A 16,819-nucleotide genomic window follows, 5' to 3' on the forward strand; every position below is an offset into this window, starting at 1 on the left:
CCCGCCTAAACCAGCGTTCCCACATTCCCGCCCTGAAGCTGTTCTCCTACGATCACTCCATGTACCAGATATTATGTCACTTACAGTATATTCAGGCGCTCCTCAGCACATGGGGCTGCCTACAAATCAGCTTTAGATCTATAAAAGCCCCCCCCCCCCCCCCCCAACTCACACGCACAAATCCAGGAACCCTCGCTAAATGAATTCAAAATCCAAATCTCTGCCCCTAACTACATCTTATTAAAGAACCTAATGCATATCTGACCAAACAATGGGGACATACTGTAATCCTCCTCCGGCAAAATCCCGCTTAATATGAAGCATTAAATAACGCGTACAGAAAAGACCTGTCAGCTGTTCAATGTCTCCTGCGAAAACTCCTATGTGTGGCGTTATATTTAACAAAATGGTTTGGTGGCCGATAGTCATTCATCTTCATACATTCCCTCCCTGAATGCGCGCTCCCGATGCGCGTCTCTACAGCTGTGACACTAAGCCCATTATATTTCCATTATGGCTCTCAATTTTCCCTGAGCTCTTCACTCCTGACACTGCCTCCTCTCAAATCATGTCCCATATTGCTTAACCTTCTTTACTTAACGTTTATGCATTTTTACAAGTTCCCCCACTCTCTGTTTCCCTAACACCATTAGAGACAGATGGCAGACGTTTGTAAACGGGATGAGTATGGCCGCTCTCTCTCCTCTCTCGGGGTTGACTATTGTATGGGGCATAGCTTAATGCGAGGCTTTATTCCCCCCAGTTGAAGCAAAGCGAAAACCTCTCATATGGGCATTAGGCACTGTGCTCGGGTTGGAAATGCACAGCAATATACTCTTCTCTACACGATGAAGCCATATTTCAGCCAGCTGTTACTTAAGGTCTGAAGTGTTTGCAGAGTCCGCAACCCATTAACTACACGCAAGCCATCCAAAGATTTTATTCTCAAATCATCTGGTCTTATAACTAAATAACGTTAAATAAAGTTAATTTTGCTTGACAAAATAAAATCTACGCAAGCCTCGATCTGCTTGAATTTCAATTCGTCATGTCATATCGCATGGCCAAAAAAAAAAGATCATTTGAGGGAAAAAAGATTTCTACTTCACAGAGGCATCTTATATTTAATACTTTATCGGTTTATAAATTCATTGTCTACTGTTGCATTCGGGAAGTTTGTAATAAAAGCCGCAGATCGATGAAAATGGCCATTTGTGTGTGTTTGTCATCTTTGCAAAAGCAACAGTGCGGGAATTCCCCAGATTTATTTGTATACTAGTGCTGTAAGTGGCGTGTAAATTATCCCAACTGTCTTTGTCGCAATTTATCTTTGTTATGCAGTACTATTAATGGTTACCCGCTAATGGCCAAACCTTGTCTGATCAATGACAGAAAGAAATCACCCAGTTTTCTGGCATTATTTTATAAGCGGGTAGTTCACATTTGGCCACGCCGGAAGCCGCAATTCAGTTTTAGATATTTGTACAGTAGAGGTATATTTTTGCTAGGTTTGTATATACGATCTTAAAATCAATCTTGCATAAAGAAGCAATTCAGTGAGTGCTAACAATCGCGAATGCATGGCGGTGGCATTCCCCGCGTTTTGTCTCCGGTTATGATTTATTTCCTTGTTAGATCTGCTTTCGCCGGTAACGTCTGCCCATCCATTTAACTCGTTACACATCAGACAGGCGCGGAGCCTTTTATTTACTGTGCATGATTTTGTTCGGACATGTTTCCGCCGTTTTAAGCAAAGATCCCTCTTTCGTGTCCACACAGCACATTTATTCACATTTCAGCGGTTTTCAATTACTTAGCCCTGAGTGGATTAAGAAAACATCTATGCAACACTACAATAATGCGCGGCTCCGAGTGGACACCCTGCCGCCTTGTCATTTTTAAATCCAGAATAATGCTTTATTTATTTCCAGATCTATTTTTAAAATCTAGCCCTTTCGCAATCGTCACAACAGAAGTTGGATTTTGGAGATGGATGTCTTAAAGTTAACGTGGAAGACATCGAAAAAACAAAGAAACATTGCACAGCGGAGCCTACTTAACCCAAAGACGATTCAACTTTATTTCTTTATATAGATTTTGCTATACACAGTTCATGCCGTCACACAGAAGGCATATGCGAATAGATTCAGTGCTTTCTTTTTAAATCCTTTTTCAAAGACACATGGCAATAAATAGTGCTTATGAAATGAGACTCTCGACACCTTTGAAACTGTACAAAATTTACAATAAAACCCCAGGGGTTAGAGGCAATAACCGTTTGAACAGAAAGTGTTTTAATACATATATTGTTTTGTTTGATTATATATCCGTTTGCATGTCACAGCTGGGTTGCTGTGTTTCGGCTCGTCTTTCCAGATCGGGTCCATTAGTTTGCAGCTGACATTAAAACAAACGCAAATAAACATTGAACTCACAGACCTTCCTCGATTTCCATTCATCTTCGCTTGCGTCGTTTCCGTTTTTAATTGTTACACTGAGTACGTCTCATAGTGCTTCATGTTCTTTTATAGGTACTTCTATGTACACATAAATCATGAAGTTATGAAATGTCATGTGGATACTGACAAAAATAGTAAAAACACAAGGGTTCATAAAAAAAACAAACAAACCTTGCTTGTTATACTCAGAAGCAGCTTGCAGTCCCCGGAAACCGACTGTAGAAATCATTACAAAATGTTAGAGTAACATCACATTCACGACATTTACTGCCTTATTATCTTGTTTGCATTAATTAATTATGATATTATTGACACAAAAGCTTCTGGAGGAGCAGTCCAGATACAGCCAAGTGTAACAGTTTATGAGAAGGATGACCTTCTTTCCTTACATTTTAATTCAATCGACTTCTAGATCACCCAAAAACATAGTAGAGGTTTCAGGACCTGAAATATGAAAAGCATACATACAGAGTTCACGCTGCAACCACATCCTGTGAGCTGAAAAGCCCTTTTTAGAGACCGAGTGTTACTTCTTTTTATCTGTTAACAGGGCAGTCACAGTAGCATGTGGACCCCCTTCCTAGGTTGGATCACATGTTAGCATGATGAATGTTCGCAGTATCAGGAATCAACACCAGACTTCCCTCTCATGTTCAGGTACAATCAGGTGAGCAGCCCAGAACTTTGCTCCTGTGATCTGTTTGGCTTTATTGGAAATCAGGCCTCTTAGGCACTGATACTCAATCATCTCACTCCTCTAAATCCTCTGAGAGGAGACTGGGAATGGAGGAGAATCCCCAGTGCAACAGAACCGCTTAAGCTCCAAGATAGAGCCTGCATGCCTAAACACCGTGGTCCTTGGCAGGTCTACCACAAGTTACTTCCTCGCTCAGAACATGCTTTGACCTCACAAGCATCTCCAGATGCATTTGGGGTTTCAAGCAATAACTGAACGTAAGCTAGAACAGAACAGGAAGCATCGTTACACGGCCAGTGGGTGTGAGGGACCTTTGTGGATGTCAAGGATCACGCTGAGATCTCTTTCTCTCTCCAGTGATTTAACGCTCTACCGTGATGAAGCGTGACTCTGTATGCTGCATTGTGCACTCGCCTCTCACTCTTACTCACTGTGCAAAAAGAGTGTAAAGTGCATTGCCACCGTAGAGACTCCAGTACTGATCTTTCCAGAAGCATGCAGAGAGCCTTGTTGTGATTGTGCTCTAGTAGAGCTGAAACATGTTTGAGAAATACCCTATGTTCTGTCCTCACGAATCCATGCTGGAATTTATACATGTATAAATGGTCAAAAAATAAACTAAGAAAATGAAACAGAATCACTGACAGACAGTACTTTGTTGGGGGTAGGCGTTAAACCTGCTGATTGGCCTCTTGTTGGACCAGACAGGTTTTCTCGTTTGCCGACATCCTGCTGTACGTAGGACACCCTACCCCCAACCCCACCGCTGTCCCACTCTTCCAGTCCTCAGTGGCCCTAAGTGGGGCGGAGTTCCTTTTAGTTTCCATACCCTGCTCCTCCTTGCCCCTTTTTTTAAAAAAGCAAATGTCAGGTCTGAGGGACAGAAAAAAGACTGCTTTCTCCATCCCTCCTCCGGTTACTGCGTGTACCAGGCGGCTGGGCCCCGCCCTTTAAAACTGGGAGTGGTCCATCTCGTCCAACCAGGAGCCGGGGCTGGTGGGGAAGTCTGGGTAACCCGTGCTGCTCTCTGTGGAGAGGTCAGAAGTGGGCCCACCCGCCATGGATCGTGTCGCCTGGCCCGTAGTGCCTTGGGCTCCCTGCCCCACCAAGCTGTCCATGTTGAAGGCCAAGCTGCCTAAGAGCGGGGTGTGGCTGGGCAGGGAGGCGATGGAGGACGGTGACTGGGGGAGGCCGTAGGGGCTGCCTGCCCGTAACTCGTGGTATGGCTGCCCGCCGCTATCCAGAGAGAAGCCCCCATTTAAGAGGCTTGTGCTTCCGACATCGCCCACGCTCCCGTAGAGCCCGTTGGAGTGTCCCAGGTCGGGCAGCATCTGATCTTCTGCAGTGAGTGGAAAGACAATCGTTTCAAAGGTTATGCAGGGCGGCTGGGTGTGTAACTGAAGCAAGGAGCATCATGGGATATCACAATGCATCACGTGATGATACAAATTGTGCATATTTTACTGAAGCTGTATTCTTAGACATAATCCACAGATGCTGCCCCGCTTCAGTGAGGAGTTGACGAAGGAGCTGTGATTTACAAGTGTCATGTACCAGAGTCCCTGCAGGGGGCGCAAAACACTTCCCCTCAGTCCCTCAAGTGTTGTTTGGATGAAAATGACACCCTGGACCGCGTTCACGCTAATCGGCTAAAAGCCTGGCCCGCTTTATAGAGTTTTCAAGACAGCCTTCTTATTTCTAATAAAAAGGTTCCTTTTAAAAGAGGCCCGGAGGGGCAGTGTTTATGAGCCCCCAAAACGTGTAGCAGGAAGCTGCAGCCAGCAGGGCGACCCTCCCGTGCACCACAAATGAATTTGGGAGGACTGTGGGGGAGGGCCTCGGGGGCCCGATTGTGGGGTGGGGGATCGCACACTGACCTCTGAAGCTTAGCTCGCTGTCACTGAGCCCCCCATCCTCTGCAGAGCTCTCCTTCTCCGCCTTGCCGGCCCGGTTCCGCTTGGCATTTTTGTAGAACTGGCCCCAGCGGTGCCGTCCGGCGTCCTTCTTCAGACGCTTCTCCTTTGCGCGTCGGTTCTGGAACCACACCTGCAGACCAGGCGGACGGCCGGTGATGCATTTATCAAGCTGCAGTGTAGCGTGATAGTACATCCCACCATCCATGTACCATGAGGACATCACCTCAGCTGGTGTTTCGGGTTTGAATCGAGGACTCATTTAGCGCATCCACTGCCCCCGTAGGACAGGAGGACCTGTGGCACAGCTCCAGGGTAGCCAGCAGTGACCTCTCCCACCGACTGTGCATGAAGATTGACATACCTGCACCACCCGCATGTCCAGGCCTGTCTCTGAGGAGAGCTGCTCGCGAACGTGGCGCGCCGGTTTTGGTGAGTTCTTGTAGGCGCTCTTGAGGGTCTCCAGCTGCTTGGCGGTGATGGTGGTCCGTGGTCGCTTGGCTCCAGCCTCTGAGTCATCTTCAAGAGAAGCAAGAGGATCATCGGAAGGAAGAGTGACGGCAACGCAAGGAGACGCATGGAAGGAATGAAGCTAGTCCTTTAAGAGCGGTGCTCTTAAAGTTACTGCAGATGTTTCGGGAAGAGGAGGTATCTCTTTAAGAAGAGTTTGTGAGAGGTGCACCTAGTACAAAGAGCTACTGCAATGTGACAAGGCAGTTAGAAGGAGATACAGAGTTCAATGCCTTTGAGATGCTCAGTCAGTACCACTCCAGCTGAAGAGGACATAAATCTCCCAGGAGGATTCTGGGAATGGGGAGTTATTGAGGGCCCACCATAAATGTGCATTACATCACTTAGCATAATCAATGGGCATTGCATGGAAATCTCCATAAACACGAAGCCAGGGCTTTCAGCATTCCGATCCATAAAAGGTCACGTCAACTCAAGATTTAATGAGCAGGATGCCGAGATCCTGAGATATTTTTATTATGATTTTGTTTCTTCAGTACCCCCCCCCCTTCTTGTACCACCTCTCCGTGTCTCTGTTACTGTATATTACAGTCAGGTGTGCCCTCCTGGATGCTACACCCAGCTGTTTAAATGCTTCTGAATGGCCTATATTAGCCCGCCCTCGGTTAGCAGCCTCAGCAAGTTCATGATGACTGTAGGTCAGTATTTTCCAATCCCGTCCTCGGGTCCCTTCCAGCTCCCGATAGGTCAACATCCGGTCCACGTTTTTTGAGACACCTGCCTAGGGAGCTGGGAGGGAGCGAAAACGTGGACCGTCTGGGGGACCCGAGGACCGGATGGGGAAACACTGCCGTAGAGGACCTGCTTAGTGGACCAGGTGGCCAGGTACAGGTTTTACAGTCTTTTTGTCATATGCCCAGCAAGCAGGATCTACTTTGAGTTTGTTAATTATAATAACAACACCATTACTTCATCAACACATTGTTACTGATATTGGTATCAGTAGAAGCAGAAGTGGCGCTGGTATGTTTGTAATCGGTGAAGTAGTAATAATAATCATAATGATCATTTATAAAGGACACTACAAACACATTCTAATGCTACAGTTTTGCATGCATGTTTGAGGTATGAAGCATGTGCTTAAAATCCAGTCAGTATAACTGGTCGAAATTATATTGGTTTATTGGAAAAAAACATTTTGTCTATGATGTGCTTTTGGGTTGAACCACGTTAATGATTTTTGAGAGGATGAACAGATGTCAGAAAGCCGGAATGTGGAGGAGGTAGGGCCCGGTGGAGGGGGGGGCAGCTTACCGTTCTGCTTGGCTGTCTCGTAGTCCTCCTTGCACACCAGCCTGCCATCCTCCATCAGGTAGAACTCGTCACCGGTGGCCAGCTGCCGGCTGCACATGACGCAGGCGAAGCAGTGCAGGTGATACACAAAGTCCTGCGCCTTACGCACCACCTGCGTGGGTGGGATGCCTTGCTGGCAGGAGGCGCACTTGGTCCCGAAGCGCCTGCAAGCGGACGCACAGTTAAGGTAGTGGGACGACGGCTGCATTCCAGCACGTAAAACCACCAGACATTGAGCCGTAAATAAAGCACAGTGGCCAGGCGCAGGGGATGGTGCCCTGGAAGATCCTCATTATGTAAGAGTGCCTGGGGCTGGGCACCGCGGCCCGAAGGCAACTCTTTGTTAATTCACGGCTTGAGTGAATGCAACAACTGCCCAGGGATGCAGTGAAGCAGCCAGACTGAATGCAGCAGCTGCCAGGCATACAGTGAAGCGACCAGAGTGAATGCGACAGCTGCCCAGGGATACAGTGAATGCATCCAGAGTGAATGCAGCAGCTGCACAGGGATGCAGTGAATGCAGCCAGAGTGAATGCAGCAGCTGCACAGGGATGCAGTGCAGTGCAGTGACCTGAGTGAATGCAACAGCAGCCCAGGGGTGCAGTGAATGCAGCCAAAGTGAATGCAGAAGCTGCCAGGGATGCAGTGACGCAGTTAGAGTGAATGCAACAGCTGCCCATGGATGCAGTGAAGCAGCCAGAGTGAATGCGGCAGCTGCCCTGGGATGCAGTGAAGCAGCCAGAGTGAATGCGGCAGCCGCCCAGGGATGCAGTGAAGCAGCCAGAGTGAATGCGGCAGCTGCCCAGGGATGCAGTGAAGCAGCCAGAGTGAATGCGGCAGCTGCCCAGGGATGCAGTGAAGCAGCCAGAGTGAATGCAGCAGCTGCCCAGGGATGCAGTGAATGCAGCCAGAGTGAATGCAGCAGCTGCACAGGGATGCAGTGCAGTGCAGTGACCTGAGTGAATGCAACAGCAGCCCAGGGGTGCAGTGAATGCAGCCAAAGTGAATGCAGAAGCTGCCAGGGATGCAGTGACGCAGTTAGAGTGAATGCAACAGCTGCCCATGGATGCAGTGAAGCAGCCAGAGTGAATGCGGCAGCTGCCCTGGGATGCAGTGAAGCAGCCAGAGTGAATGCGGCAGCCGCCCAGGGATGCAGTGAAGCAGCCAGAGTGAATGCGGCAGCTGCCCAGGGATGCAGTGAAGCAGCCAGAGTGAATGCGGCAGCTGCCCAGGGATGCAGTGAAGCAGCCAGAGTGAATGCAGCAGCTGCCCAGGGATGCAGTGAAGCAGTCAAAGTCAATGTGCAGAAGGGAAACTATAAAGGAGAGACTGGGGAAGGCTGTAAATCAGCAACTGTAAACAGGAAAATAAACCCCTTCCTTTGAAGCAAGGTTAAGCTGTGAGGCCCGCCCCCACCTCTGAGCTCCCCTTACTCCATCCCCCGGCATACCCCCCTCCTGCACGCCACTACAGTTTTAACATTACACTGCCTCCAGCCCCTCTGTCCCCCCGGGCCCCCTAATAAAGTTACCTACCAGCATCTGACTTGTGAGCTTTTTAGGTCTCATTGAAGCCTCTGACATTAAAACCTCTCAAACATGATTTAGTAAAAGCCAGTACTGATCCTGTTTTGGATAAAAGTCAAACCTAATTTTCTTCTTTAATGCCTCTGAAATTAAATCGCAAAAAAAAAAAAAAAAAAAACAACGGGAAGAGGATGTGAAGAGAAGGAAGATAGTTGCCATTTCTGTGGCCAGTGAGCAGTGCTGGGAGAGTTCTAATGTCCCCCATTGTGGAGTGGCAGCAAACAGCAGTGCTTGGATTGCCCAGTAATGCATATCACTTGTTGGATCCAAGACAAACTCACGGCGCTTCCAGATTAATCTCTCAGTGCTTCTCCAAAAGCTGAGTCATGACAGATGCCTCTCCCTTCACACATCCATTACGGGTTACCATCATCAGAGCCCGGCCCAGCCCAGGAAAGTGCAATTAAACGCTTTAAAGTCCCCGCTCGCGAATTTCCTTCTCCATTTAATAAGAAAACAAATGTCTAATAGCCGAACTTCTTTCGCTGGGTGGTGCTGAGAGATGTAATAAAACTGTGTCAAGCATCAGTTGCCCTAGAGTGGCCATGATTCCAGAACACTGCAATGTGAGTGGATGGGAGCACGAGTGTGGCAAGGACATGCAGTGCTTTGGGGGAAAGGCCCAGACTAGGCAGGGCGTTACACTCAGACAAGCATCATCAGGAAAGTCGCACCTGAGCGTGTACTGATAATACCCTGCCGCTTCAACTCAGACAGAACATCTGATCTTCTTAGATCATTCTTTGGCAACAAATGATTTGGCGGTTAAACACTGACAAGGATGTCTTATGCTCCAGGTAGCCAGATAGTATCCGGTATCCCTGCACCCACAACCAGACAGCCATAAAACGCTGCGTGTCATGAATATTCCACAGGAACTTTATAATGCAGGAAATGTGGGTGATGTCAAAAGCATATTTACTAGTATATTTATAGGTTCTGCTGTATTTTTGATGAATGTAAAGGGCATGCGCTTTATCATTATTATATACTGCATTTTCTATTGTTTACTTATTTAAGCACCTGGATGTGTTTTTATTTGTGCAGCTCAGGTAAAGTATCATGATTCCGGCTTGGATTCCCTCAGGGGATGTGCGCTTGACGGCTTTTGCTCCTCAGTTCAGCTCCTTGATCATTGTGAGGTTTGCTTGTCAGATCACATGACCTGCTGCAAAAGGCTCAGGGACACAAGCGTCTATGAGGGCCGGCAGAAGCTTCCTGAGCCTCAGTCTGTCCTGCCTGATGGTGTATCTGCTCCAGCCTGCATGTCTGAAGGTCATTTACATGTGTCTGGCCTTCAAACAATACTTTTAATGAAGCATTGTTCGTGAAATTTAACTGAATTTCATTTCATTTAGCCGCAACAAACACCTGCTTACGTCGATAATATTAGTATTTGTCTCCTTTGTTAACAAATATATAGATATTGCAAAGAAAAAAAAACAACAACAGATATTACAAAAGAATTTCTAGGTTTATAGTCAAGCGAATATTCTATCATTTGCCAACATAATAAAACATATCACAACTAAAATCAATATAATTGCAATAAATAGTTCAGGTGATTAAATGTTTCAAAGTCTAGCTATTACACTATAGTGCGGCGTGTGCCGTTGTCGCCTAGCGACTTCTTTGTACACTTGCTCTGGCATTGTACAATGACAATAAAGGGGAATTATACTGATTCCCTAAAAATTAGGCGCACTGAATGGAAAAAATATATAAAATTGAGAAAATCGAGGGTAAACGTATGCGTATAAGACGTAACTGTTTGTTTGGATACAGAACAATGACACTATGGTACTGGAGCAATAGCGGGTATTCTGAAAGCTGCCATATTTCCCTTTTTTTGGTAACAAATAAATATCAATAAAAATATTAGCTCTCACTTGAAGAAATCTTCCTTGCAGTAGACATTTCCCGCGCGTGCGAAGCACTTGTCCGCCAACAGCGCCTGACAGTCAGCGCACTTCAGGCACTTCGAGTGCCAGTGCCGGTCCAGCACCTTCAGGATGAACTTGTCCAGGATATGCTGGCTGCAGCCGGCGCACTGTGGGATTTCTATCGGAACAGAGGACACACATGAAGCATTTGTATACCCGGAATCAGTACAGTAGTTTGCACAGTAACGAACTTCTACTTTTACTGGACAACGATAATCACAAACACAAATTTACATTGCATGGCATGATACACACAATTAATAATAGTAATATCTGATTAAAAGATGTACAGGCCTCATCTTAATATTTTATTACGGGCAACGCGCGTAGCCTGGAAATGCAACAGGACTATCGCATTTAAATAAAGCGGGATTTACTCGAAAGACTAATTCATACCTTAAGTTAATAGTAGATCTCCATAAAAAAGGACAGCAATACTGTACAGCTGTTTCTAAATAATGTACTTTACATAAAAATTATAAAAATAAATAAACCGATTAGGAATCCTCAACCGCAACATTGCGATTATATGATGACAGACCATTAAACGAAAAACCATAATAATTATAGAGCACAGAATATAATTAAAATAAATATATATATATATATTTTTATAATGCATATCATATAATGAATGGATAGGTATTTAGGTAATAGTAGGTGATAAAAAAAACATGAAAGACCAAAGAAAACGACACGTTAATTAGCAAAATCTATAAATTTAAGGACACAGCTTATCACTGATTTACGTTATTGTACGTATAACGCTACCATAGAGGTTTAAAAATAAGCCCATGTAGCTAAGTGACAAAGACAGTCGCATGCCTATAGTTACTTGAGCAAATATATTTTTACCGCATAGGAAGAAATTCTTTGGCAACATAAAAATTGTCATTGTAAAAATGAATTACTCAGAATCAAAGATATCCCGCATATATCAGAATGAAATTAATTAAAAAGCATGTTTATGAGATAAATTGGATTTAATTTGCAATCTTCTTAGCTGCCTTCTATAGCACAGCAAAAATTCTACGTAGATTTTTCTTGTGTCGGTTTACTGTATGTATTAAGACAGAATTCAATTCATTATCAAATAGTCGGATAATTTTCGAGAGATTATTCATGGGTGAAACATTGTTTCTTGCTATGAACAATCCAGTTGAGCAATCAGTTTTTGTGGGTTTAAGAGCCTGCAGTCAAGCTGAGCTTTTATATGAAATATTAAATAATCTAATACTGAAAATCAAAATGACAATAGAAGCACGCCTAATATTTATATATTACGTGTCTCACTCGTACGTTACTTTGGATAAATTACACAAATGCTTTAGATAGTAACAGCGTCTACAGAGTAATCATAAATGCGAATTTTTTATTTAAGTAAGGTTTGTCTGATTATCGAAATTGATTTCAACTGAGACATTTATTATCAGCGAGAGAATCTGTAGATTTCCACTTCCAAGGTAATCTGAATGTTATTATATAGTGGACTGAAAAAAGAGCATTTTCGCATATACATGAAAAAGTAGTAATTCTACAGTTTTTCTCTAGTACTTACAGAAATTGCAAGAAGTGCACAAAGGAATTATATGTACAAATAAAGAATAACAATAAAATTCTTACGTGTAGTCTAACATTAGTCTAACAATGGAGGCGTACAGTGGGACGAGGTGGCACAGAGGGTGCAAATCGAAGGATATACCGCTATTTCTATATCAGTACAGTCTGTATAATCGTTCAAAAATTGAATTGCATACATATCTGGATAAGGTCTTGACCTTGTATTCACCGTCCTAATTCGGGGCGCCGTGTCTGTCACAAATTTGTTTAGTTCGTACAATTGCCACTATTCTAAGATTCCAAAATTAACAATTCCAGGCTAAAAATTCCCAGGAATCATTTAATAACTTTTTTTCTTTAACTGGCTAAATAGGCCAGTAATCGTCTGTATTAAAACACAGTCTCTCGAAATATTTAAGGAAAAACAAAACAAAACAACTTGTTTCTACACCTGTGTCCCTGTGTGTAAAACACTGTGTCGCTAATATTGTCTTAATTCGGTATCATAATTCAAAATCTTGACAAACTAGACCGATACCAACTTATCAAGGTTGTGTGCAAAAACCCTTGCTGGCTTTTGTAACAATGCCACGAGGCTGACATGATTTATCAAACGTTTGCCCTAGTAACTAAGTCACATATTACTTCATTTGAATCAGTTATAGCTAAATTATAATGTATCCCATGATGTGGTAGCATAGCTGTGTAGTAGTAAAAGTACATAGCGTGAGACAACTACAATGTCAAACAATATTTTTGCATTATATAGTTAAAATTAGGGAAAAGATGCGTGTAATGGATTCGGGAAACCGAGCACTGCGACTTTAAGAAGCTCTGAAAGTTGGCAGCGACTGTTCTGTTCCAAGGTACTTTGGCACGCAGTATTGCAATAAGTGCAGCCGTGGATTCAATGGAATAAATTAAAACACTGATGGCATAAACGGAGCCGCGTGTCAGCGCGCCCGTTGCTGATGATTCTGCAGAACCCATTAACAGGCAGCCTCGAATAAGACGAAAGATTAAATAAACGAAACAGTGATGTAGTTGGGGAAGGTAGAGAACAGCAACTGAAAGACATACACAGGGTGCTGAACGGACAGCGCCGCGATTCTTTCCATTAAGGCCGCAGCCTTGGCTACCTTTCCGCCAAAAGCCGTATAACCTTAACAATTCCCCTTGGCGCATTGGCTAGAAGATACATTAAAATATTCCATTTCTTCAGTCGTAACTGCTCTCATTAGAACATAGCTTAAGGTATATTTCCGTTGACCTCGCATTCCAGACCTTGAAAAAAAAGAATTCTACGTGTTAATTAATTTTCTTGTTTTAAATATACTTTTTTTTGTAAGGTACAAATACATTAACATGGGACACGTTCAATAACTCAATAATTCAGAGAACTATTATTATTATTATTCAGATAAATGTTAGGTGTAAGATTAATAGAGACCCACATTTTAATGCAGAAAAATCCACGTTTACTTATTCAGCAATTCAAGCTAATTAGTAAGGTATTTAAAAGATACTAAAGTTATCACCTAGAATGAAAATAAATGTTATTTGTTAGAAAAATATCAGTGATATGAAAATTGTTATAAAGTACACAATCTGTTACGGAAAGTTATACGATTTAGCACTTGGATAAAAGCCGCATATTAAAATTTCATGTGAGGTTAGCCTCTGTTTGCTAATGATATTCTGTAATATTATTAATATAGTGCTATCTTTTAGAACCTTATTCCTCTAATTGCAGTAGTAGCCTAGTGGTAGTAGTAGTAACATAGTAACAACAACAACAATAATAATAATAATAATAACAACAATTACTTCGTTGTTATTTTTAATTATGGTTAATTATTATTGTTATTGCCAATTAATATTATAATGATGTGTTGAAAAATTCTGCGAGCGTTACCAGATATATTTCCTTGACATTTATCGGGGAATTTAGCGCAGTCTATCAAAGGAAATATGACTTTGAAACGTAATAACCGGGGCGCATGTGCTGTCAGGTAGCCTTGACATGAATAATTAGGTCAGGAATTTATCCAGTTCAGGTTCCACCCTGATTTTGCCATCAGATTATATAGGCCTAGTAGAGATTAACATGCTGGAGATGAAGACCAGATGCGATGATAATAGGTAATTTAATACTGTGATGCTGATAACCGCTCAAATACTAAATACATACATTTTTCAAAATTAAGAATGGTGTATAATAAAACCGAAACATTTTAAATTTTGTTGGCGCAGAGTATATGAACTTTTTTCTCATAGAAATACATTTCATGAAAAAAACACTGGATTATATAGTACTATTTAATCACAGGTAATGTTAAATACAGAATTGTATTGAATAAAGGCTCGGTGTTTTTCGGCACTCGATAAAATATATGCGTTTATTTTTCACATACAAAAAAGTAGAAAAGATATGTTTCATTGTAACCTCATGCCAACATAAACAGATACAAAATGTGCAGAATAAACTCGTAACACCGACCGACAGCGAGCACGTCCGTATTCCGTAAAACTCCAACCATCTTGTTAGAATCGTGACATACTGAAAGGCCTTTCGATATACAGGCCTACCGTTTGTAAAAGTTTTGAGGGTTTTTGCGGCATAATTGTAAAAGAACATGTATATATAATGTAATATAATATAATATAATATATGTGGGAAATTTAGCGGAGTGTTTTTAGTGTCTAAATGTCGCAACGCCTTCGTAGCATTTACAGAAATACTGAGCAAATGCCAAGTGTAGCATAAAATTCTCGCCATGTACCAAATTTACTATCTCGGTACCCCGAAAAAGACAGACGTTGCGTACAATGAAAACGACATGTTGCACTTCCACATAGCTTACTGCTTTCAGATAAAGCGCTCAATGACTCTAAGGACACCGTGAATGGTTATCATACACAAAAACGCGCACACGCAAATGCATACACACGCGCGCGTGCACACAAGCGCACACACACGCACACACACACACACACACACACACACACACTTTTATACGAGGAATAGTCTAACAGCCGATTACATATCTTTTTAGGCTATTTCAGTACTTCCTGTCTCACTCTCCGTGTTTAAGTTACAGGATGCGCATATCGTGACAGCGAGCTCCTGCAGCATTCCAAAGCATGCTCGCCAATTACTTTATGAAATAATCGATAGAAGAGGTAGAAACAGCCTTACGTTGCATTGGCACTCCGAGAATTTCTGGTAGACTCTTTACCGGGCTTTCTGTCGGTATAACAGCAGCACTTTGCATCATTTTGATCCAATAATATAAAAATTCACACACGGGCACACTCACAAAGTAGAGGACTGAAGATCTCCCGGTCTTATATTATATAAAACATAAAAATATATACAAAAAGGACGATCCGTCTTTTTTCGGGTCAACGTCCCTCTGGCCGTTTCGGTCCTACTGGCCCTTCGTTTATCCGGGAAAATTGTCCGAGCCTGCGGGATTTCGTCGTGCTCTTTTGGCGTGGATAAGACGGGCAGCTTGATTCATTCACACTGCAGGGGTAGCCATGACGTCACCGCTACCAAAGGCCCCGCCCGAGAGCCAATGGGATCGGTGACCGGCTGAGAGCGGGCGGAAACACACGCACAGGTAAGCGCGGAGGAGGACCTCGGGAACGGGGACGGGGACGGGATGTGCTCAAAGAGGTGGGACCTCATCTTAGTCAAAAAGACTGTAAATATGGACTAAAAAGTATTCTAGGCCTATAGGAGCCATCAGATGCGCAATACGACGGTGTTTTTCATCACCCAGCTGTTCTTATAAATTTCAGACCGCCAATACTATTTTTCTAATAATTCATAATCTGTTAAAAATTAAATTGTGCAAAAGAGCTATTTTCGAATGTATTTAAGTATCATGCTTAGAAATGATCGTTTTTAGATTAACGTAATTTATGGAAACGACACGTGTTACGATACGCTTTCCCTGATAGTATAATACGAAAGTGCAGCAGAATGTAATTGCAGGGAAGTGGTTAGGTGTTTACTTTGGCAGGCGAAGTCCACGCAGGGTCTCACTCCACTGACAGAATTCATTTCAATCCAGTTGTCGAGGGACTGGTCTCGGATAAAATATTCCCCCAGGAGAGTTCGTAGTTCAGGCAAGATGAACTCAATCTTCGCATCCAATTCTTTTCAAGGATACAATAAAACGTGGCTGTTTGCTTTGCCTTCTGGACAGATTAAAAATAATTCTGCTCAGGCTGCGAAGGAAAAAACAAGTACTCTCGAGTACTGTATTTGCCTACTGACGAATACTACATAATAATAACAACAACAATAATAATAATTATTATTATTATTAATAATAATAATCATACTTAATAATAATGATATTTTAAGTAGTAGCGGTAATAGCAGTAGTAGTTGTAGTTTCAGGACAGAATTATCACTTCAGATAAGTTTAAACATTACTGGTTATTTGGTTAGTTGATGGCCATGAAATTTATATTAAGCTCTCTACAAATTTCCCACTCAGATTGGTGCATTTGTTCACTTAAACGTGCATTAATTCACATTTGCTTATGAAAATAAATTAATAGAAACCTTCAATTTTATAGTCCCGACTCGTTTCCCGTTGTGTTCTTTATTTGGATAAATTAAACGTACAAGTACATCTTTCATTAGAAACCAAAGAGATTTTAACATGCCAAATATACAGTGCTTTCTCGTCCAGTAGATTACTAACCCCGAAACAACAACATAAAATAAAAATAAAATATTTATCCATTTAATGTTGGAAAGTTGTATTCTGATAGCTGGTCCTACTTACACACATTGCTTACTATCAAAGTAATGATG

The 16,819-nt window shown here is 42.8% G+C and overlaps 1 protein-coding gene across 2 annotated transcripts; it reads right to left on the minus strand.

Moving 5' to 3' along the window:
• Positions 1 to 4,106: 4,106 nt before the first annotated feature.
• Positions 4,107 to 15,260, minus strand: lhx4 (LIM homeobox 4). Of its 2 annotated transcripts, none has more exons than XM_048977031.1 (6): positions 15,182 to 15,260; positions 10,369 to 10,540; positions 6,855 to 7,057; positions 5,434 to 5,588; positions 5,034 to 5,202; positions 4,107 to 4,495 (listed from the first exon to the last, which is right to left on the minus strand). In XM_048977031.1, the coding sequence occupies exons 1-6, from the start codon at positions 15,258 to 15,260 to the stop codon at positions 4,107 to 4,109; spliced, it is 1,167 nt and encodes a 388-aa protein (XP_048832988.1). The 2 variants fall into 2 exon arrangements, with proteins under 2 accessions (XP_048832988.1, XP_048832989.1); XM_048977032.1 differs by having other exon boundaries at positions 15,251 to 15,257.
• Positions 15,261 to 16,819: the final 1,559 nt, after the last annotated feature.

The sequence above is a fragment of the Brienomyrus brachyistius genome, chromosome 15 (genome assembly GCF_023856365.1).
Source record: "Brienomyrus brachyistius isolate T26 chromosome 15, BBRACH_0.4, whole genome shotgun sequence".
NCBI lineage: Eukaryota > Metazoa > Chordata > Actinopteri > Osteoglossiformes > Mormyridae > Brienomyrus > Brienomyrus brachyistius.